We start from the raw sequence: 22,873 nt of genomic DNA on the forward strand, positions 1-22,873 counted from the left end.
CGCACAGACTTTTCTCCCCAAGTCACTCCTGGCACCCTCCTGCCTTACACACACACACACACACACACACACACTCTCTCTCTCTCTCTCTCTCTCTCCCTCCCTCCCCCTCCCTCCCTCCCCCCCCCCACCTCCCTCTCTTTTTCTCTCTCTCTCTCTCTCTCTCTCCCCCACCACCCTCACTCATGTGTTGAAGCCCCAGATTCTGGAGATTAGTAGTAACACTGCAATACTTATTTTCTGGTGGTTGTTCAAAACACACCAGTTTCCACCTTAAACACAGCTCTCACGCTGGGCTCAGGGCCCGTGATGAGATGCCGGTGAGGCTGCCCGGCAGAGAGGGCTGCCTGGCAACAGCTGACACTCGTGGCGGCCTAAGACGGGCCTCCAGCAGCTGAGGAGGTGTGTGACAGCAATGAGGCCGCCTGACCATGCAGCTCCTGCAGCATCTATTCAGCACATGGTCTGTCCTCCAGAAAGTTCTGGAACCCAAGACATTCAGGCTGAGCCTCCTCAGCTGCTCTACACCTAAACAATGACACCTGGTCAGAGACCACCGGCCACCCACCGTGCACTCTCGAGGGGCCAACACGACGGGACAAACGGCAGAGCCACAGAAGGGCAGAGCCGAGACTCTGATAACCCGCACACGACAGGCAGGTAACACGGAGCTCCTGAGCTGTCGGCGGCCCTGGACCAGGGTGAACCTGGGCCCACGCTTCCAAAGCCGCCTCATCTTCCATCTTCTCCCGAGAGAAGCACAGTTTTCACGTGTGTACAATTTTGGAACGATGAAAGGAACAGGCAAGCTTCTCTCTCTGAAGTATAACTTGGCAAATGGTAATCCTTTTCTACGTGATAAATGCCACAGTCTAATCATTCTCCTACATTCTCCACAAAAGGCAGCCTCTGAATCTGCCTCGTTTCGGGTATTAATATCTTTTCTTTACGCGGCCTCATAAGAGACGACCCCATCATACATTTTAGAGCAGGAACAGTTTGGTGCTCTCACAACTTGTACTTCAGATGGTGTCTAAACATTCTCAGCTTCAACTCCTAACCACAAAAAAATACAAGCGCGTTTACACTACAAGTAGGGAAGTCTTCAAACACGCAGCCAGAAACCGCTGGCCACATCAGCTAACCCCACGGGACGCAGGCTGCCTGCAGGCACGCAGAGCCCCTGCACGGGCCCGGGGTCCAGAACCCGCACTTACTGTCGCCTTGTCGAGGACCTTGATGGAGCCCGGCTCGGCCACGCTGTGTTTCCGCAGGGCCTGCTCCAACAGCTGCAGCGGAGGGCGCTCCCATTTTCCAAAGACCACTAAGTCGATGTCGCTGGGTGGGAGAAAAGCGAGTGTGAGCCCTGCTCGCCTCCCCACACGGCGGCACACATGGCCGGCCGACCGGCGCCCCGGCACAGGCCCGCAGGTCCTCTGAGAGGCAGACGGCGTGCCGGGAAGCCCCTCCCGCTCGGTGAGAGAGCGCAGCTGATGAGCCACTCGTAACAGAGGCGGAAACAGACGCTGACCGAGTCTCCCGCACCCCGAGGCAACCGAGGCCCTCACGGCTGCACTGGCCTGGGGTCCTGGACACCTCGAATCTGTCCAGCTCCCCGCTGGCCCTGCCAACGCCAACCCAAATCCTGAGACTGTGGCCTCTTTAGCCTCCAAGCGTTAACAATGGCTTGGGAGAATATAAGCTTTTAATAAAACGATGCACATAAAACTAAGATACTGAAGCGTCCTTGACGAGGGTACACTGGAGAACGGCTTTAGAATGCAAACTTCTTTGACGTTTTTCTATCCAATAAAAATCCTTACAAAATACTGTTCAAGTAGAAGTTTGCTTGAATCTTCATTAAAACAAAAGATGAACTTTTCAAAAACAAATCCAAAAGTCTCAGACCGTCTTCTACCGCGCTTGCTCCCACGGCTCCCACTTCCCCCGGCTCCTAGGAGCCAGCGCTCTGCATCCCACCACATTAAGTGCAAGAGGAAGAATGCAAAGCAGTCAGTTACCATAACGGTCATTAAATTTTTATTCCCTGCAATCTCCCCTCCGTGCTCCACCGTCTCTTCCTCTCGCTCGCGTCTCTAGCCTTAGCTTTGAATGCAAGGAACCTACTTTAGCCTTAACACGCGTGCAGACACCCACCCGGCTATGCAGACCCAACCCTGGTCCTCCGCGCGGCGGTGCAGCTGGGCCTCACCTGGTGGGAAGATAGAGGCCCGTGCTGAAGCTGCCAAATATCTGCACCTGCAACAGAGAGGGAGCGTCTCAGACCATGCAGACGGCCCCGCCCCACCCCGCCCCCTCTCACGCTGTGGTGCTGCGAGGGCCCAGCGGTCAAACAAACTCCTCTCGGTCTGTAAGGTAAACGCCAGCCCCGGAAAGGAATCTTTAACAACTCAGCACTAACGGGGCGTAACAATTCCTGGCCTCGCCCACAGCCCACAAAGCCAGGGCCTGCTGAGAGCCCAGCGGCTCAAGCCCGTGGAAGGTACAGGGCAGGGCTCTGTCCCAGGGCACCGAAGTGCAAAGCCGGAAGTGCCATGTGTCACTGTGCCCTGGAGGGGAAGCCCGGGGCCGGCCAGAGGGCCGTCTCCCACTGGCCCCGCGCTCCTAGTGCCCACGGGCCGCATCTCAACGTACACGCGTTCGCTCTCTGGAAAAGTAGTGTGTAATTTCACAAAACGGAACACGCGCTAGGATGCGTGACACAGGGAAGAGGTAAAACTTCTCATCTTAAGGTAAACTTAAACCAGGAAGAATAACCACACTGTTCCAAAAAGGAATTCCTTCGGGCCGATGGTCCTCACACTTGAAGGTGTCAGAACCACCCACGTTCGGCAGAGATCCCACCTGGGCAGGCCCAGGGTTTCTGACTGGGCAGGGGCAGGGCGCGTGCGTCTCTAACCAGCTCCTTGGTAAGGGCGGCCACCTATCTCAGGATCCCCTGGAACCTGGAAGCATGGCCTCAGCCACGTCTGCACTGATCCACAGACACAGGCGGCCACAGGGTGCTGACATGAACTTGTAGCGACACAGAAGTGCAAAGGGTATACCCACATCAGCCGTCGGCCAAAGATCTTTAACCACAGTTTCGATCCTTTTCACGACTTCTCTTCTCATGGCTGCTTCTTCAGGACAAGGGGACATGAAGTTATAAAAGTCAATTATTTCCTCATGAAGTCTAGTGGACAAAAGAGAAACAAACTAGAGTTACAATTAAGCTTAACCACACTTCTCATTCTGCTATTAGATCAGCATGACACTAAAATATATTTCTGGCCACTTAAAATCCAGTTTCTTGTTTCCTCTGAAAGTATATAATGAAATGAACACTCTGTGGTAGATGAAATTCCACGGTACGGTTTAGCACCACAGAGTAACACGAGCAAATTTTGTTGATATAAATATCAAAACTCTCAATTGGCATTTAAAGCCTTATTCGAAAGAAACATTTCAGGGACTTTACATGAACGAACTGAGAGAACTCCATCCGTGAAAGATGGAGGGTGATCCCAACTGAGGCAGCGCAGGGAAACCCAGTGGGTTTCTCACCCTGTCCGGGCTGTGCTCTGCACCCATGGGCACCCTCACTAAAGGGTCTGAGACAGGCCAGGCCAGGAAGACATGTGTCCTCGGGAGCCTGGCGGCCCCAAGTCTCGACAGCCAGGTCTGCCTGGCCCACCAGTGGACAACACCCTAGACCCAGCACCCAGGGCCCACGACCACATCTCTCGGGCAGAAAGCCCCACTCAACTCAGCACTGGAGCATCCCCCCTCAAGATTCCCGCAGGGACACGAGTCAGTTCGGCCCTCTCTCCCTCTAGGTCTTTCCTAACAAAGGTCTAAAAAGCAATGGTTTCAGGAGAAAGGAGCGGGCTCCAAAAGCTGCCTCACACCCCTGCCCCAAAACTCACGTCTCTGCCAGTCCCCAGCGGTGGCAACGGGGAGTTAAGTCTCAGCCAAGGATCTGGGCCGCAGACCCAGGAAGGAAGCACAGGTCACCCTCGGTTACTTTTAGGGATTTAAAGACGGGCAAGCAAATAACTCGATCCTAGAAATTACGTCAAGTTAAATCTAGCTGCTTCCATGCTAAGTTTGATTATCAGCATGGAAAAGAGAAGACAAAATGAAATTTGTTCAATAATACTATCATGTTATAGCTCAACAGCTAGCAAGACAGTCCACCCGACAGCAGACAACACTTAACAGGACCTTCCAGCGCCAAACGACAAAGGTAAGGACAGGATGTCTAACATCTCACCTGCCCTCGGCTCTTGTTTGAGGCCAACCTCACTCTCTCACCCTCAGGACTGCCACCCCCACTACTCACTTGAAGTGACCATCCTGACAGTTTAAAAGCTACTCGAAACCGCTGACAGCACACATGGGACACACACAGGAAATAAATGCCCGACACGCTTGTTCACGGTGCATCTGCAAGGTCAGTGAGGCCATCACTGGTTGGAGCCCTGACGTTATCACGTTTAATTTTTTTTTAAAAAATCACGCAAAACTTCACCCCAAGCATGCTGCTGATTCAGCCATGAATCCTGTTTTTAGTAAGCCCAAAAAGGTAGAAAGTCAGGCAACATTAAAATGCAGTAATTTTTCCAAAATATCTACCCAACTCCACGATTTATCAGGTAGAGCTTCTAACATCTCAACAACTACCCAGCGCCAACTACATCCTAAGCCTTTAACTGCATCTCTTCCAGCAGCTCAGCAGGCACGTCAGGTCGGCGGCGTGGCCGATGGTTCCCAGTGCTCGGCAATGTCGTCAGCAGGACCAGATGTGTCACGTTAGTGACCACATCGGGGACCTCCCCCTGTTAACAAGTGACAGTAACATTGTCACCGGGCAGCTGTCAGGAGACAGCACAGGGCTCCTCGGGGCAACAGCATGTGCCACTGGACCAGCCGTCACCTCGCTGAGAAGTCAGTCCATCAAAGCACTAAGAGCACACGGTCTCCTGCAGCTCAGCGCTGCTCTGGTAACACCAGGAGTACAGAAGCAGAGAGACGTTAGATAAGGATATGGGCCTAGAGCACCTAAGCAACTGGCCCAGAGACACGGAAGAAGGACAGCAAACCTGGTGTGGCAAAACCCTATCCACACCCCACAAATGTAACACATTAAAGCATCTAGGAAACAGGCCATTCCGATTTGCCAAAATGTCACTGCCAGTCTGCGCCTGCAGGGTGGAGAGAACTGTCACATGTGAAAAGAGCAACATGAAAAGTCACCCGTCAGCTTCCCAGGAGGCACGGACACCGCCCAGTGTGACAGTGTCAGTCTCGTCAGATGTCTGTTGACTTGCCTGTCACAGAGAAGGGCGCCCCTTCTCTGTGACAGGCAAGCACGCCTCCCCTCCTGATTCAGGAGAGATGAGTAACGAGGCCGAGGCGTGCCCACATCCCAGAGCGGAGTGCCAGCAGAGCACACGCCTCCTGGTTTCAGAGTTGGGCTCCACCAATAAGATACACGAATGAAACGCCTGCCTGAGATTTGTGTTAAACTGCATCTCAAAATTAGCAACGGCTGTAACAAATATTAGGAAGAGTATTTTTGCTTTGCCTTCTGGGAATGGAAGGGATCCTGCTGGCGGCCTGGGTGGACAGGGTGGCTCCGGCCCAGCCCCTGCAGGCTCTTACTCGAGGCAAGCAGGGACCGGGAGGCACTGCGCGACCGCTGGGGCCACCTGAGGACCGCGTGGCTCTGGAGGGCGATGCACCACTGGTGCAGCAGAAAGACACGAGAAGGTCTAACGACCGTCATGAGGCCCGGGCAGATCCAAAGAGCCCTGCAGCTGCCTCCTCCGGCTCAGGCTCTTGGTGGAAGGAACACAGGAGAGAGGAAGCACGGAGGGCTGGCAAGGGTGGGGCAGGCAGTGCAGTTGTGGGTTGGGGCAGCCCAACAGAGCCGGCAGGCGGGAGAAGCAGCGCCCTGCCCTCCAGCCGGTGTGGTGAGCGCCCCCGCAGCCGGGCTCTGTCCAGGGAAGGTGACCTCCAGGGGCCTGACCTTGCTTGCTTACCGTGAGCATTCAACCAGTATGTGTGGGATGAATCAAGTTTTGATAAAATGCATATTTTGCTTCTGACTTTGTCACTTAAGATCTACCTTCCCTGTACAATGTCATCAAAAATCAACATCCAAGAAATAGTTTACCCCTGTACTGGATAACTTGCTTTGTTAGCAGAAATTACTTAAATGGCCAACTGTCCTTTTAAAAAAATGTAAAACAGTGATAAATAAAACAGCTGGGATTATTTATTCAGTACCACATTACAAGTAGTTTCCTCACTTTAAGAAACGACCCATGATGGTCAGGACAACACACTTTCACAGTAAGTGCCAGCGACCACGTGTGCAGCCATCGCTTCCGGCACTGAACATACACACGCATTTGGTTCTCCAAAGTGCTCTGTTGAATTATGTCTGTGAAAAGTTTTGATCTTTTCTACTTGAAAACGAGGACAGTTACTCTTCTCACATATCAGATCCTCAGAGGAAGCTCACAGATGACAAGACGTCTACATAAAACCACACCCAAGTCTCCTCCATGGCTCACAATTTAGTCACCGCATCTCCTACAGCTCACGTCACCCCACTAGCTTTCAGCCTCCAAATCTTCCAAGGACGTTTCTATGCTGTGACCACCATGGAAAAATTCCTCCATCATGGGTCAGAGAGGTGGTATCTCAAAACCAGCAGGAACAACGATCGCCTGGAGGGCCCAGGCCACTTAAGAGGCCAGGAAGCATCTGCCAGGCCCCAGCAGAAGGCCCCGGGGAGACCTTCTCAGAGGGTTTCCTAAGGGGAGAGCTCCCACAGCCCTTTCCCCTTCCCCTTCCCTTTCCCTAGTCCCAACGTGCTGGCCTGTGGCCGGCCTCCAGAACCGTGATCCTCGCAAGGCTGAGAAAAGCAGCAGAGGGAGAAGGTGGGCTGGTCCCCTGGGATCAGGGCACCATCACTCTGTTACTTTCACTCTTTGTAGCCAAGCCTAATCCTGACACAGCAGCAGAAAACCAATGAAGTTAGCTTCCTGCCTTGTTCTACATTTGAAAACATAACACAGACGCAGAGTTAAATTACTAAATGAAAACATCAAATAGAATAAGTCAGGGGAAAAAAGCAAGGGAAATCACCAGCTATCTCGAACTTGAAGGAGGCCTTTCCAGACTCCAACACAAAAATGACAATCACAACGCAAAGACTGAGAGTCAAATAATTACCAAGAAATTCTAACAAAAGACATGCGGAGTGTAAACAAATTAAAAAGCGAACGTCAAGTGCACATGTCAGAAGCAGGAAGGACTTGTTCAGAAAGACCAGGCCTCTCTCGGGCTGGACCTCACGCTCTGGGATCAGCTAACAACGTATCTCAAGAGAAAGGCATCCCTCGCTGAGCCCGGAACCCCACGCCTGGACACCTGGGCTCCAGACCCCCCCACACACGCTCGCGGCAGGGCCGTGGGTCAGGACGGGCGCCGTCCGCCTACCAAGAAGAGCAAGGGGAGGCTCCGTGACAGACAGGTGACAGACATGCCCCGCATGCACGTAACTCAGGAGAAGGTCTAAGAGGCCACGTCCAAGGCGGCCAGGCCTCCTCCTGCAGGTGACGGATGAGCTGGTGAGAATGGCCACCTCCTACTCTACACGCGGGCGCTGCTGGAATTCTGGGTTTTTACAAGAATGTACTCATCATATGTATAAATTTAAAAGTGAAAAGGAGAAAAGAAGATACATTTTCGAGGGAAAACAACTGCCCGAGAGGATGCTCATTACACCACTGATTATATTTAACATTTGGAAACAACAAAACATTAAATACAACACACAAAAAAGTCAACTGTATTTCTAGATGACGAGATTACTTGTAATTTTTAAATTCTTTTTGCTTGTATTCATCTCCTAATTTTAACAGTGAATATTGATCGCTTAATTTAAAGAAAAGAACATCAAGTCGGTCAGGCTTCTAAGCCCTGACGCCACTCTTCCCATCCCGCCCCTAAACAGCAGCGAGGTTTCCAAGCCCCTCAGTGTACCTGGTGCCAACCCCTCTGCCAGGCCCTAAAATCCACGCAGAGTGGGGAGGCACAGGCTGCGGACAGGACTCCTGTGACAACACAACTGCCACACAACGTGGCTGCTACGACTGAGGGCCTCAGGTTGTGGCTTCACTGAATTCAGTCCCGACAGCACGTGGGGCTCGTGGCTGCAGTCCTGGCCGCCACTCCCCCGTCTCCACCCCGACGGCCGAGCAACGCTACGCTCAATACAGGCAGAGCAGGCGGCCCCAGGACCGCACGTCATCTCTGCAACCCTCACTCCTTCCATCCCGTGAGACGCCACTGTCCAGGAATGAGGGGCGGCTTCCCCAGGGGGCACAGGCCTGGCCTGGGGGCCTGGGGAGAGTGCACCCTGCCCACACACCTTCCAACGGGAGACAAGGGATAAAAACACACCCTGGTCCTGGGGCTCTCAAAGGTTCTCTAAGTAAACGTTTTAGAATCTTAGGGCTAAATGTGGACAAATAAGAGCCATGTCTGTCAAAAGCAAGCATTATAGTTCTTGATATAATTTAAACACATACTCACTGCTCCATTTACGAAACTAGGATTTAAGAGCCCCACAAGATGTTTGTAACAATGGTGCCTGATTGGAGCATTTTCCAAAGTAACTGATGTAATTGTGGAATTGAGCAAGGCTATTCTTTCGTCATCACGAAAATGTACTCTTTTTTCCTTAACATTTCAACATGTCTAAAATTGGGATACATCTTTCAATCAATGGCTTAGCATCAAATCAATGCAAAACTAAATATTTTTCTTTCTTCATGGTACATTTCATAACAGTGCATCTCTTTAGGTTGGCTGATCTGCAGGAAGTTGTCTAGATGAAGTTTCTATGGGGCTGGCCACAAAGTTCGCTCGGTTAATGAATATGTTGTTCAATAAAGTTCTTGGTGAAAATGAAAAAGGCGTCTCTTACTTAATACCGAACGAACTTTTTGGCCAACCCAATATTTCTGCCCTGCAAGAAAAAGACAACTTCGAATGGGTTGGGTTTTTGCAAGTAACAGCACCTCAAATCCAAAGAAATATGGGAATCAGAAGCTGACCACAAGGCATCTTGTGGGGAGAGGGCAGCAAGAGCAACAGAGAGGACCCACTGGCATGTGAGGCCCGTGCGGCCACTTTGCAGCCCCGAGGCCGAGAGCGAACTCTGGAAACCTCCGCACAACGCAGCCCTCATCCTAAGCTGAGGACCCGAGTGCCCATGCCACCGTGGGCCCTAAAGGGATAAGGTCGGCAAGGAGCGGCGCTCTGGATGGCTTTGTGTGGTGGTGGCTTGAGCCTCTTAAGTGGTCTCATCAGGTGGGGCACGGTGGGAAAGGTCTGCTGTCTGTGTGCAAAAGGAACCCTGCGGGCAGCGGAGGCAGGAAAGCGCCGCGCGCCTGATGCCTTGTCTCCGAGCAGTGGATTCTGAGACACTCTAGCCTTGGCTACTGGCCCATACAGACCACACGCGACTCTGAGAGTCAATCTGGAAGAATCTCAAATTGATACAACGCAGTGGAGCAAGCCCTGAACTGATTCACTTCCTGGCTATTTTAAGAAAGATGAAAATGGTGAGACCAGAGTTTTCAGTGCATTTTAGTTTTCATCATGAAACTACTGGAAAACAATCTTCTGAACATTATTACCAAGCATGCTTTTAATCTAGATACTAGAAAATAAAGTTCACTGAAAATGAAAAAAGACATTTCTCATTTACAATCGCTCTCTTTTAAGAGGCCAAACCCATTCAAAAGGTAATGACTGACTTTTCAATTTTTAGTACATGTCCCAAATTAATTTTTGCTTTTGGTCCCAACTTATCAAGATCGGCAATGCTTCCGTATCTATCTCAGCAGCTGGTATACGGTTGCTGTGAACATTTATGAAATCCAACTCAATGAGCTTTTTTAAAGAGCAAAAGATGGACTGTTAAGTTAGAGAACCAAACTATCTACTTTCATAGCTAATAAAGCTACTCATGAAAAGAGATGACCCATTGCAGGAGGAGGATTTTCGATTTCAGAAGCTGGGCTGGCAGGGTTGCAGGGTCCTCGACTCTGTCTAAATCTGAATGGAAGCCGGGGAAGGCTGGCTGGTTCTGCAGGGGGCACCCACTGCCGGCTTTTCCCTGCCTCCTGGCCTGGGAGCCTCGGTGTCCAGCCCCAAGCACAGCTGCTCCCTCTCCCATTCCCAGCCCAGCGCCACCTGCAGGTTGTTCCACAGTGACGTCTCTGTACGCAAACAAGGAGGACAGGCAGATGCACTACAGCAGGTAAGAGACACGATGACACAAGGGACCAGAAGCGAGGACAGTGAAGTACCTTTAAAATAAAACAGTGTGGACAGAAAAGGGGCAAAGCTAACGGGCCAAGCAGTTACTGATGCGGGTCTGCAAGGGGGAAGCACAGAGGGTTGCCTGTTCCCCTAGATCTGATATCCCCACAGCTTTTTCTAAGGAAAGCCATGGTCAGAGGTCAGATTTCATTCACTGCTTTAAGGAACAGAAGAGCCAGATGAATGAACGCAACCTCCTCCAACGTGGTTACGAGATGTGTCAGCACCCAGTCCTGTAGGTAAGAGCTGTGCTCTCAAGTATTAACTCATCCAACTCTCCCAGCCCACCGTCCCCAGGGCCCCGCCCTACTGCTGCCCTGAGTCACGCCTCCCCTCCACACCCTCCGGGAACCTGCTCAACTCCAAGTGCTTGTGGAAAACCAGGCTTTCTGATTACAATGTAAAATGCCACAGAAAACACTAGAAACTCACTTCAACTGTTAATTTATTCTCTCCCTCTCCCACTCCTTCCAAGTCTTCTTAAAACCCTCAAAAGCCTTGAAAAGCCAGCGGTTTCTCAGAAGCTGGAGCTCCCTCCCCTCAGCTCCACAGTGCTCACTGTCTGCGTTTTTGCCAAAAGCAACGGCTTTGGGAAAGTATTTGGAGTTATAACTACTGGAGTTTTACGGCAGATTTTCAAGCCCGCATGGATGCACTTACACTAAGACGGCGGAGTCCGAGTGCCCCGGCGGCCCAGGCGGCCCGAGTTGGCAGCTGCCTCTCCACCAGCTGCAAAGAAGGGCTCTGTTGGGCAGCGACCAGTGAGACCTGCAGCGAGTGACTGAATCACTTCTATTTTGGGGATGGAAGATCCTTTTTTTTTTTTTTTTGCGGTACGCGGGCCTCTCACTGTTGCGGCCTCTCCCGTTGCGGAGCACAGGCTCCGGACGCACAGGCTCAGCGGCCATGGCTCATGGGCCCAGCCGCTCCGCGGCATGTGGGATCTTCCTGGACCGGGGCACGAACCCACGTCCCCTGCATCAGCAGGCAGGCTCTCAACCACTGCGCCACCAGGGAAGCCCAGATGATCCTTTTTAAAACTCCCATTTCCTGACACAGTTAATGAGCTAATTATAAATCATTTTATTTATTTTTAATTATGTTACAGGCCAATTAATGTCTGTACCACTATTTAGAAAGTCTTGAATCAGACCTTCAAAGGTTGTTTATAATCTAAGCTCAAAAGTGGGAGGAAGCTGACTGAGACTGCAAAGCAGAAAGCCTGTGTTTCCAGAGCGCTCCTCCCAGCGCCCCCATCAGCCTGCCCGCTGCCTGCACCTCAGCCTCTCTCCACTCCTGCAGCGCCCACCTGTGCACAGCTCCTTCTCTAGAGGGAGAAAGCCTCTAAAGAGCCTCTACAATGTTAACGGGAGAGGGAGGCCCTCAGAGAAGCTGCTGCACAGGGAGGGGCCTGAGAGCTGAGTGACAGACAAGAGGCGGCAGCGGGAGCCAGGCTGGGGGCACGACTGCACCCGGCCCAGGCCACGGCCAGCCCAGGAAAGAAAGGGCTCAGACCCACAAAAGAGCCGGGACAGCTGGAGCAACCTAGAGGGAAGCACCCCACTCACGCGGTACGTCCTCAACCCATCACGGGCAAGAACGACCAGTGGGCCTCAGCCCCCCAACACTGGTGTCCAACGGAACCCACAGTGCACTCCAGGACCCCCAATCTGGAGGAGCTCACGGCCGGGAGGGCCGCTGGGACACAGGGGTGCCAAGAAGGCACTTGGCTGGGCCCTGTGCACTGCTTCAGGCCACCGGCCACGCAGCCTCACCGGACAGCCACAGCACAGACCCCTGCAGGCCACGGTGCTCGGAGGGAACCGCCAAGTCTGAAAGCAGGATGGCCCGGCCTTGCTCGCTAGCTCAAGTAGCTGGATCATTTTTGAGATGAAAACAGCTATATCCTCTGTCCTAATTTCCAGAGATGCTTACCCTCGTGAAGGTGAGCTGGATAATCTTTTGGGAAGCAGTATGTGTGAGAGCCTGAAAAGATGACTACCCTGAGATACTACACAATACCATCCATATTACCAGCATTTTCGTTAGTCTCCCAAATAGTCCTTGAGGCAAGTATCATTCAATATTTTCTCCATTTTACAGATTTTAAGATTTTACAGATTTTAAGAAAACTATTCATTAGACAGATGGTAAATGGCCCAAGATTCCACGACCAGGACTCAAACCCAGAGCTGTGCAGCTCTCGATCTTGACGTTCAGCCACAGGGCTGTGAAGCCACACTCAGGAAGTGGCCCAACATACAGAAGCATGCAGAAATATGCACTATGGGCTGTTTACAAAAAGTGAAAAGTTGTAAACATCTCTCCCTAGTTATTTAGGAAATAATATACATCAATTCCATCTTTAAAAATTGTTTAAAAGAGCTTTCTTTTTTTTTTTTTTTTTTTTTTTTTTGCGAGCCTCTCACTGTTGCGGCCTCTCCCATTGCAGTGCACAGGCTCTGGACGCACAGGCTCAGCGGCCATGGGTCACGGGCCCAGCCGCTCCGCGGCATGTGGGACCCTCCCGGACAGGGGCACAAACCCGCATCCCCTGCCGAGGCAGGCGGACTCTCAACCACTGCGCCACCAGGGACGCCCTAAAAGAGCTTTTTAAGACAGGAGGAATCACTTATCTAGAGTTAGATTTAAACAAACATACAAAAATGACACATTTAGGGCTTCCCTGGTGGCGCAGTGGTTGAGAGTCCGCCTGCCGCTGCAGGGGACGCAGGTTCGTGCCCCGGTCTGGGAAGATCCCACATGCCGCGGAGCGGCTGGGCCCGTGAGCCATGGCCACTGAGCCTGCGCGTCCGGAGCAGTAGCATTAAAAATAAGAGAGACGTATGCTTTGTTAAGAACAGGAAAGTGTTAACAACAGGAAAATTATGGGTAGTTTCCTTTCTGTATTTTCCAAGTTTCTTCAGTAAGTACTTTATTGCTTTTATAATCATAGCCAAGAAAAAGTGTCAACATGTCAGCTTTACTGACACTGACTTTACTCCAAAGATCAAAGGGCAGACATCGCTGTGCTTAAGTCTTCTTTGAGACTGGCTGCCTTTGGCCTTTACATTAAGGCCAAACCCACGTGGGCTTTCCCTTTGGCTCGGCCCATGCCCAGCACCCTGGGGGCCAAGGAACTACTCGTGTGACTCTGCTCAGCTCCAAGGTCCAGCAAGGCTAAAGGCCCCTTCACCCCTAAAGTTCTGGTTCTAGTGCCACCCCAAGTCACTGGTTTAGCATACACGCCCCCCTCAAAAGACAGGGCTCCTGAAAAAGCTAGCCTACAATCCCAGAAAAACCTCTGCAGATGTAGGTGACTGAACCCAGAGACCTGTGAGGAAGGGGGTGTTCTCTCAAGTACCCCAACCCTCTCTGGCCACACCACACCAGGGACAGCTAACGGGCTTCCCCACTGTCCCAGCGCCCATTGACGGCACTGCTGTCAGACCGCTGTGTTGAGTAGGATTCTGAGGCTATATTCAGACTTAGAAACTTAAAATTCATTAGTGATACTATCCTACCAGTATTCTTATTACGATGATAAGTAACTGACACGTACCACCAGCCTGCTCTGTCCAGTCAGCGTATGACACGCTTCATGAGGATGATCCTGAGAACCACCACCACCTCCCGTTTTACAGATGCTCAGAGGCTGGACAACCAGCCTGAGCCTCACGTCTGGCGTGAAACTTCTTGGCACAAACCTCTACAGTGTGTCCGTGCTCACACTGTTCAGAGTGTGCCCCGGAGCCTCCACACCCCATCGACTGCCCCTCCCATCTGCCTCCTGCAGACTTCTGGGGCCTCAGCTCCACTTCCACGGCACTAGCTGCTCCCTCCCTGGCCCTGACCCCTCGGTGGTGATGCTAGATGATGCTAGACGGTGATACCAGGTGATGCGAGACGTGCGCAGCCTCTCCCCGAGACACTGTCCTGGCAGGATAAGTCATCCCAATGACCCTCAGGACAGGAAAGCCCATGTGTGTAACGCACCTGACGGAGGGCATGCCAATCACCTTCCACATCACCAAAGCACTCGTTAAGCCTGTGTCCAGTCCCGTGCGGCCTGCAGATGTGACCAGAGTGGGCGCTCGTCATCGCCAGGGGCCAGTGCGCATGGCCGCACGAAAGCCAGGTCTCCCCACACGCCCGAGTGTCAGCATATCTGAGCGTCTGCTGTAATTAAAGCTACTTAACGTCCCTGTATCCAATATTTGCATATATATCAAAGCTTGATCTACAGTATCAGAAAAATAAAAACATAACTTTTAATTATCAAATGTTTACTTTTCATTCAATCAGCAGGAATGTCTCCATCCAGTGTAAAGGAGGCCGTAAATCATTTGTACCAATTCTGCTCAGCATGAACTGGGCGTGTCTACCTCTTCAAGTCTCAGGAGACAGGCCAGGCTCCAGGGTTCTGGCTCAAGATGGCAGGAAGAGCACACATCAACCTCCCAAGACCCCACCATGATGACCAGAAAAAAATGTTAAGAAAAAGGACAACACAACAGCGCTGGAAAACTAGCAAAAATAGAAAGGCAGGGAGGAAGGGAGGGCAAAGCAAAGAACTTAACGGATCCAAAGGTTTAAGTCAATATTGAAGTACAGAAAGCAGACGCAAGTCATCACTGCACAGTTATTTACTGCCAACCTACGATGGACCAGGTGCTGCTCTGACACAGGCTACAGAGTGAGCAAGACAGAATCAGTAAGTCCCCCATGCTTGCTGAGCTGGGTTAGAGGCACGGAGAAGGGAGCAAAGTAAATAACCAAGATCAACCCCCAGTAGAAGCACACTACGCAGATCCCAAATGGTGGCCACGGCCGTCCTCACGGTTACTTTATATCGTATGGTCAGGGACGACCTCCCAAAGAGCTGATACTGCAGCCAAGACAGAAGGGCAAGAAGTAGCCAGATGTGCAAAGATCAGGGGACGAACCTGGAGGCCCTGAGAGGAAGTCAGCAGGGCCTAGAGGACAGGGGGAGCCTGAGTCTGACACACCAGCAGCGAGGGTCTTCTGTTCCCCGGGCTGACTTCAGAGCATACGACACCAGGCTTCTGAGGACCCCGAGGCCATGAAAGGACCGGGCCAGATGAGCTGGGCCCTAAGAGGCTGAACTAATTCAGGGAACAGACTTCAGGCCCCCAACAAGGTGGCCCACGGACCCGCCCCAAGACTCGACTCTCCACACGGGGGCCGACAGGTCCCAGAAGGCCGGCCAAAGACGCAGCAGCCCCTCAAACCTGCAGCCTGACCTGAGAGGGAAAGTTCTAGGGGTTGTCGGAGGGCTCAGAACACCCTTAGGTCTCATCAGCAGAGATGGCAACCCATGAACGTGGCACAGCAAACAAAGAGGAAGAAAAAGGGGCCCAGGACATCATGAGGACAAGGACCCCAGTGTGGGAGCAGATGCCAGCCGGGATCAGGAAAACCCACTGCCACGCTTCGTGCTACAGAAAGCCTCAGTGAGAACGTGGTCGTAAACACAGGGTGAAAAGAGGGCAAGGAGCTGCAGGAGAGGACAGCGAGGCCACTGTGCCAACACCTGAGAAGGGCCCATTTAAGGAAGACGGACAGAGAGGAAAGAGAGTCAAGCCGTCCACGTGGAAAAGGTGGAAGATGAAACCAGGGCCACGCTGAAGGCCCGACAGGGGACCAGCCCCTGAGGTCAAGGCAGAGCCCGGCCTGCGGGTGGAAGGGCAGTTGCGGTCCAGGAAGGGCTGATGCAGGGCCAACGCTGCGGAAAGGACCAGGTGAGCACAAGAGGAAGGCGCGGCCAGGCGGGCATCCAGAAGAAACCACCTCCCTGAAGCGGGATCAGTCTCGCCCCAGATCTCTGACAACATTCGCAGCCAGAGACATCGGGGAGCATGCCAAGGTCGTGAAGCGGGGACCCCGTTCTCCAGGCACCCGGCAGGCTTCGGGGAACGCGGAGCTCATGAGCTCTCCTGTACAAACTCGACTCCCAGCACGCAGCACAGACGGAACGCAGCAGGGCTGCATGGACCCGTGGAGCAGGCTGAGGGCTACCAGGCCGGGCCGGTCAGAGTGGAGTGAAGGGCTGTGCAAAGAGCCCATCCCGCAGTGGGGCCAGGCAGTACGGCCCCTGGAGCCCTGCCGAAGATGTCCATCAGAACGTGGAAAGCTGCCGGCGTCCCGGTGAGAGCCTGGCACACAGCATGAAGTCTATGCAAAGACAGAACCCAGACTAATCGACTGCAAACTGTAGTGTTCAGGGCCAAGGCAGGATGGCAGGATCCGCTACGAAACCCTGCGGGACCCTCAGCTGCTCTGGGCTTCAGTCTCCTCATGTGAAACATGAGGATGCTGATGGCGCTCCCTCACGTGGCACTGTCAGGAGGATTTAATGAATACAGACAAAGTATTTAGAGTGGGGTCTAGCACTCAGTAAGAGCTCAACAAATGGTAGTGATCATAATTGCAGAACAAAATACAAATGCCTAACTCATGGTGGCAGACAAACAACATAATGCAAATCAGGAGCTGGGAGGCTACATAAAGGGTTGTCTTAGTCTGCCTGGGCTGCTGCAAAGGGATACCACAGGCTGGGCGCCTTAAACAACAGACATTTATGTCTCACAGTTCTGGAAGCTGGAAGTTCAAGATCCAGGTGCCAGCAAGGCCGGGTTATGGGGAGGGCCCTCTTCCTGGCTCGCAGACTGCCGACTTCTCAATGTGCCCTCCTCACATGGTGGAGAGAGAACGAGTGAACTCTCTGGTCTTTCTCATAAGGACACTAATCCCATGATGAGGCCCCACCCATGACCTCATCTAAACCCATCACCTCCCAAAGGCCGCACCTCCTAATGCCACCACATTGTGGCTTCAACCTATGATCTGAGTGGAGACAACTCAGTCCATAGCAAGGGCTAACATCGCTAACCTACATGGCAGCAGGCAAACTGAAGTGATTTCATTAAAACTTTAACTTTTCTTTGCACTTAGCCACATAAGGTTTTTAATCTTCTTTATATTCTTAGTCTCAGCAACATCTCTTAGAAACTATTATTTCTTTTTGAAGTTGAACATTACTTTCACTTTCAAGCAAAATTAGTAATTTAGTAAATTGTATTTAAGGAGAACATAAATTGTAATAGAAGTATTTCTGTAGATCAATGCATGTGTCCATCCATACAGGGCTTAGAGAGATGTCTACAATGGCAGTCACCTAATGGGTCCGTGGTTATTTCTGGGTGGTGGGGTTGAATGATTTTTAAAGCTTTCTGCTTTTTACCGAAAAATACACACAAATCTGTTTTATAAAAACAATATCATTATTTAAAAATCAGCATAAAGCACAGTCCAAATCAGTCTCTCATTTTAAAGCAACGAGCAAACAGAACCATAGAGGCACGGTGTCACACAGAGCCGTGCTGTCACCGGTTCGTAAAGGAGCCACTGGAGAGCCGCAGGGTGATAGACCAGGGCCTGCTGCTGGCTCTGCAGGAAGCTACTGAGATTCCTCTTGGGTCCATCTGCGGGGTGCCCGAGAGATGTACAGGGGTGGGGCGGAGCTTCATGATGTCATGTGCTACCCCTCCTGAGAAGCCAGTAGTCATTTCTCTTGACCTAGAGACTGGAACTCAACGTAAGCAAGTGTTTTCTTCCTATTGTTATTCCTCTTTGGACAATCCCCTCTTTGCTCCGAGGGTCCAGCAGTTAAGAAGACGGGCTGTGGCATCAGACTGCCTGTGCTCCCGTGCCAGCTCTGCACCTATGGGCAGTGTGAGCCTCACACACTCTCCTACACCACCCTCTCCTACACAGTAAGGAGACAAGAGCCCCTCCCTCTCCTGGGAGGGGCGAGGGCTCAGTAGGGCCAGTGAGGATTAACACCATGACAAGTACTGAGGACCATTCACCTGATGGGAGCAGAGGAAAAGGTGAAGCATCCATCTGCTACGGCCGCACACTGAGCCGTCTTCCCAGCCCAGCTTTTTACTTACTTCCTAGGGGCTTACTCTGATCCCAAGAGGCCCTTTTTACTCTTACCAATTTTGCAAGCTTCCCTTCATTCCAGGGCTTAGCCTATGACAATTCTCACAGGTCCCCATTCTTTGGAATTTAGTCTCAGTTCTATACTCTTATTTCTATCCATCATATTGTACTTAGGTTTTGTTCGTCTGTCTCTTGTGAGGCAGTCTTCGAGAGAGGCACCGACTCTTTAGACAGATTCCTCACCCACGTTTTTACAGGAGATAATTTCTAACAATACTTCAGAATTTCTCTGCATTTCACAAGCCTCTTTTCTATTTCAGTCATTTCAGAGTTATACTTCAATTTTTTGATCTGTTTGCTTACGTTTAGAAAAGACGCCAGTCACCAAAATCCTCCTTACTGCGTGGCGCTAAGCCCCCACCCCCCACCCCCAGTACACCAAGTTCCTGCTTCTGGCTCTTTCTCTGGGGGCACCAACCCCTTCCTGGGAGGCACCAGTGAACACAGGGGCTTTCTTGTCAAGCAGGCCTGCGCTGAGGCGCCCGCTCTTTTACCTTCTAGTAGCACCCTGGGCGAGATGCTTCTTCATCTACCAAGACTTAAAACGAGTTACTGTCCGGGGGAATTGGGAGAAAGCAGGATCTGCAGCGAAGGCAGCGCCTGACACCAAGGAGGAAGTCAGCCAACGCTCGCCAGTCCTGTTTCTCGGCCTTTCCACTGTCTTCCAGAAAAACACAAGCCAACGATTCATCGGATGCTTCGTTTTTCATAAAGTGTAACTTCTAAGAATAACCCAGATGGCAGGAGCCCTGCTGCCTCCACCACGACTGCCCCCAGGCAGCTTCGGACGTCTGGGGGAAGCAGGAACTCCTTGTACTACAGCAGCAGGATGGGCTTCTGGTCCCCGGGGCCTCCCCCAGCGCTCCCCCACCCACCTCCCGCATATCTGTCATTGGTCACCTGACTGGCAAAGTCCTTATGGGAGGAGCTGGGCCCCCTTCCTCAGTCTGCTCTCTCTAGGAAGGCAGAAAAGCAAATGGCCCTCAGCAGACACACGAAAGCCAGGTCTGCAGAGCAAGCTGCTAGTTTCCATTCCCGCGTCTTGGGGGCGGCTCCTTCGTTTCAGGAACTTCGTTTAAGCTCTTCATTTAAGAACTGTTTGCAGCTCCCCAATGTCAGAGCTAGACTGACATTTCCACATGCAGCACCTTTGGCCAGATCACATTAGCCTGTCTAGGCTTTGCTTTTCTGTCTCCAAAGCAAGAGAAAAACTACCCGTTTCATGGGCCTGCTCTGAGAACTCAGGGAGGAACCTCGTGCAGACGGCCGACCCCATGCTGGAGTCCCTGTGCTCTGCTGCTGCTGCCCAAGGACACTGCCCGGTGGGAAGAGGCTGGATTATGTCATTAGCCCGTGTGCACAGGTGCAGAGAACCACTACCTGCCTGCTGGACCAGACACTCCGAGCCGTAGGAACCCATTTTATACTTCGTGTGTTACTGAAACAGCAGCCCTCTGAAAAGGATTTATACTAGAAACGCAGAAACAATTTCTGGAGCTTTCCAGTGGCAACTTGCTGAGTAGCGCAGCTTTTGCTGCTGTTGGAGTTTGGATTTATTCAGACAGCAGTTACTGAATCAAGTAAGGAATCTGTGTTCCAAGTAAGGAATCTAAAGTTACTGCAGTTCGGTGCTGTCCAAACATAAGACCATTTAAATTTCAACTAAAATTAAAAACAATTAAACTCCAGTTCCTCAGTCCCATCAGTCCCATTTCAAGTGCTCAGTAGTCACACGTGGCCGGCGACTACTATACTGGGCAGCACAGAACTAGAGCCACCCCCCAGGACGTTCCACAGGTGGTGCTGTTCTAGTCCTGACCTTCCCAGGCCCTCACTTCTGCCTCCTGCGCTATACACAGAACATGTGCTGAAAGCTGCAAAGAGCTCAGAGAAATAGCATAACATCCACTCCTTCCACTCTGCAGAGAACAAGACCAAAATCCCAAACAACTCTAAGCAAGTTACACAGGGCAGCACACACATACCTGATAAATATATCAGGAAAACCCTGAAAGCTCTGGGAAGACAAGATTCTTACTTAAAAACCTAGAGGACACATGACTCAGGCATTGTTTAAATTTTTAAAAATAGAAAAGTTTGCCTTGGCTCAAAAGGAGAAAGCATTTCCACGCATCAGGTGGGTCTGTCTCCAGCTGTGCCCGCTGCCTGCCCTGAAAACACCAACTGCAAGTCTTCAGCAGTCTCTCCAAGAGAAAAGTTTTGGCCTGAGAGGGAAAGTTGTCTGTATCCGGTTGGCAACAAGAAGTTTGGTTTCCATTTCTTTAGAGAAGAGAGGAGAAGAGGAAAGGAGCAGCCCTCCTAATTCCCCCACGTGACCACTCACACAGCGAGCCCACGTCTCCTTTCTCTAATAAGCCCTGCAAGGGCAATGGGGCAGGCCCTGCTCCACGGGTGGGACGCTGAGGCTCAGAAGTGAGAACCCTCGATGAAGACAGCCATGTCCAGACCCGGGAGCCAGGCTACCCGAGATGCAGGCTAGCCGGCAAGCTCAAGGCCTCACACACATGCTTCCCGATGCTAAAGGGATGGAAGAAAAAGAACGCACAAGTAGTTCGATCTTTCATTTCCCTTTAACTACTAGCATTCTAGCCATTCCTTCAGATTCCCAGGATTCCAGAAACATTAAGATCACCTGAAATCTCTTTCAAACATGAAAAGATATAAACTACCTACATCCACATGTTATCACTCAGGAAATTAACTCTGATCTCAAACCACAGAGAGCTTAAATGACTGTTCGGAGCAGCTGATTTGGGAACTAAAAAAGAGCACAAACCCACAATAAAAAGGCATGGTGCTGATCATCAAAGCCACTCCCCACCAGGGGGACCCTCAGAGCCCTCAGTCAAGTCCACCCTGTCAGTGCAGAGAAGGACAAACTTCTGAGCCGAGCCTCCGTCCCCTCCCACCAGCAAAGGGAACACAGGCCTTGGAAGCCCAGGCCACGTGCGTGCGAACAGGTGACAGGATGCTCACCAGGTACCAAGTTTTCTAACTTTTCATGTCAGGTATTAATTTTATAGTAAGAAAAAGACCAGTTGGAACTAAATGGAGATGCCTTTCTAATGGAGAATAGAATTTTGTTGAATGCTTTGTTTTTACATTCTGTCACAAGGCATAAAACTGATTTAACCGCACTCTTCAGGAAGGCAGGCAGATACACTGCAAGAGATTTCACTTCTTTCTGCATTTAAATAACTTCAGAGTTGGCAATCAAGTCTGCAGAAATTCTAAGACAAACAGCAAAAGTTATTTTTAGCATTTGGTTTATTTAAACTCTGCAGACTGGCCGCACCTCACTTGCCCCTCTAAGCTGCCAGAGTCCTTCTCTCTTCCTTTCTTTCTTTCATTCACTCACTCACCAGACACTTACTCAGCAGCGGCTTGGTGCATGCTTGGCACTGGGAATGCAGGCTAGGACGCTGCCCATCTTCCCCCGAAGAGACCCAGCAGGGAAGGGGTCAGTTTTTAAGAGTAGTAGTGACTCCACAGGAAGGGACAGAGCTCTGAGGCGGGGCTTCTGGGCAGGACACCACTCCCGTTAACCTGCACTGCAGGGTCTTCTGCAAAGCAAGGATGGACTGTGGGGATCCATGTACTGACTACGGAGGCGACTTGGGTGAGTCACCGACCTTCCTCCCCCAGCACAGGAACGGCACCTTTCCTAAGCTGACCAGTGCAGGATACCTCACAAACGGGACTTTTCAATCACTGTAATTTCTGTATGTTCATCCCCATGGCTTTCACATAACCTCTTCTCAGATGACATATTTTAAGAACAGTCCACGTGAGAAATGCACAGAAAGGCACTCGCAGCTATGATCACTCTGGCTGTCCCTGAGTTCAGGGGTGACAACCAAGCCAGAGGACAGACAATCTGCAAGAGTCATCGTGATGGGCTGGAGTCCAGTCAAAGGAGAGAAGTGTTGGAAAAGAAAAACACAACCTGTGTTCCCACAGCATAGAAGTCTACGTATGAGAGAACACCTGCATGCACAGCAGGCAGCCCCTGACCCCCGGCACCTGCGGCCGTGACGAAATTGTCACTGCTCCTGTGATTATGCTGTATGATTACATGCCCTAAACACAGACAGTCACTTGGGTGGACCTGACCCAACTCCATGAGTCCTTAAGGCAGAAGGCTTCCTTCAGCTGGCAGCGCCATCTAGAGATTCAAAGGCCTGTGGTGGGTTTGAAGATGGAAGGGCCTCGAGCCAAAGGATGCAGGTGGCTTAAAGGAGCTGAGAGGCCCCAGTGGGCATCGAGCAAGAAATCAGGGACCTCAGTCCTGTAACTACAAGGAATGGAATCATGCCAATAACAGGAGTGAGCTCACAGGAGGACCCTGAGCCCCGGCAGAGAACACAGTGGGCAGCCCCGAGACTTCAGCCAGAGAGAACCCAGCCCCCAGTGC

At 51.5% G+C, this 22,873-nt stretch overlaps 1 protein-coding gene across 2 annotated transcripts in view; it reads right to left on the reverse strand.

Moving 5' to 3' along the window:
- Nucleotides 1–22,873, reverse strand: part of TENT4A (terminal nucleotidyltransferase 4A) — a 44,689-nt gene that overhangs the window by 15,631 nt on the left and 6,185 nt on the right. For both annotated transcript variants that reach the window (XM_032626670.1, XM_032626671.1), the window contains exons 2-4: nucleotides 3,073–3,196; nucleotides 2,213–2,259; nucleotides 1,218–1,338 (exon numbers count right to left, since the gene is read on the reverse strand). In XM_032626670.1, the coding sequence (XP_032482561.1) occupies nucleotides 1,218–1,338; nucleotides 2,213–2,259; nucleotides 3,073–3,196 (292 nt within the window). The remainder of the gene's footprint in view (nucleotides 1–1,217; nucleotides 1,339–2,212; nucleotides 2,260–3,072; nucleotides 3,197–22,873) is intronic.

This window comes from Phocoena sinus, chromosome 3 (genome assembly GCF_008692025.1).
Source record: "Phocoena sinus isolate mPhoSin1 chromosome 3, mPhoSin1.pri, whole genome shotgun sequence".
NCBI lineage: Eukaryota > Metazoa > Chordata > Mammalia > Artiodactyla > Phocoenidae > Phocoena > Phocoena sinus.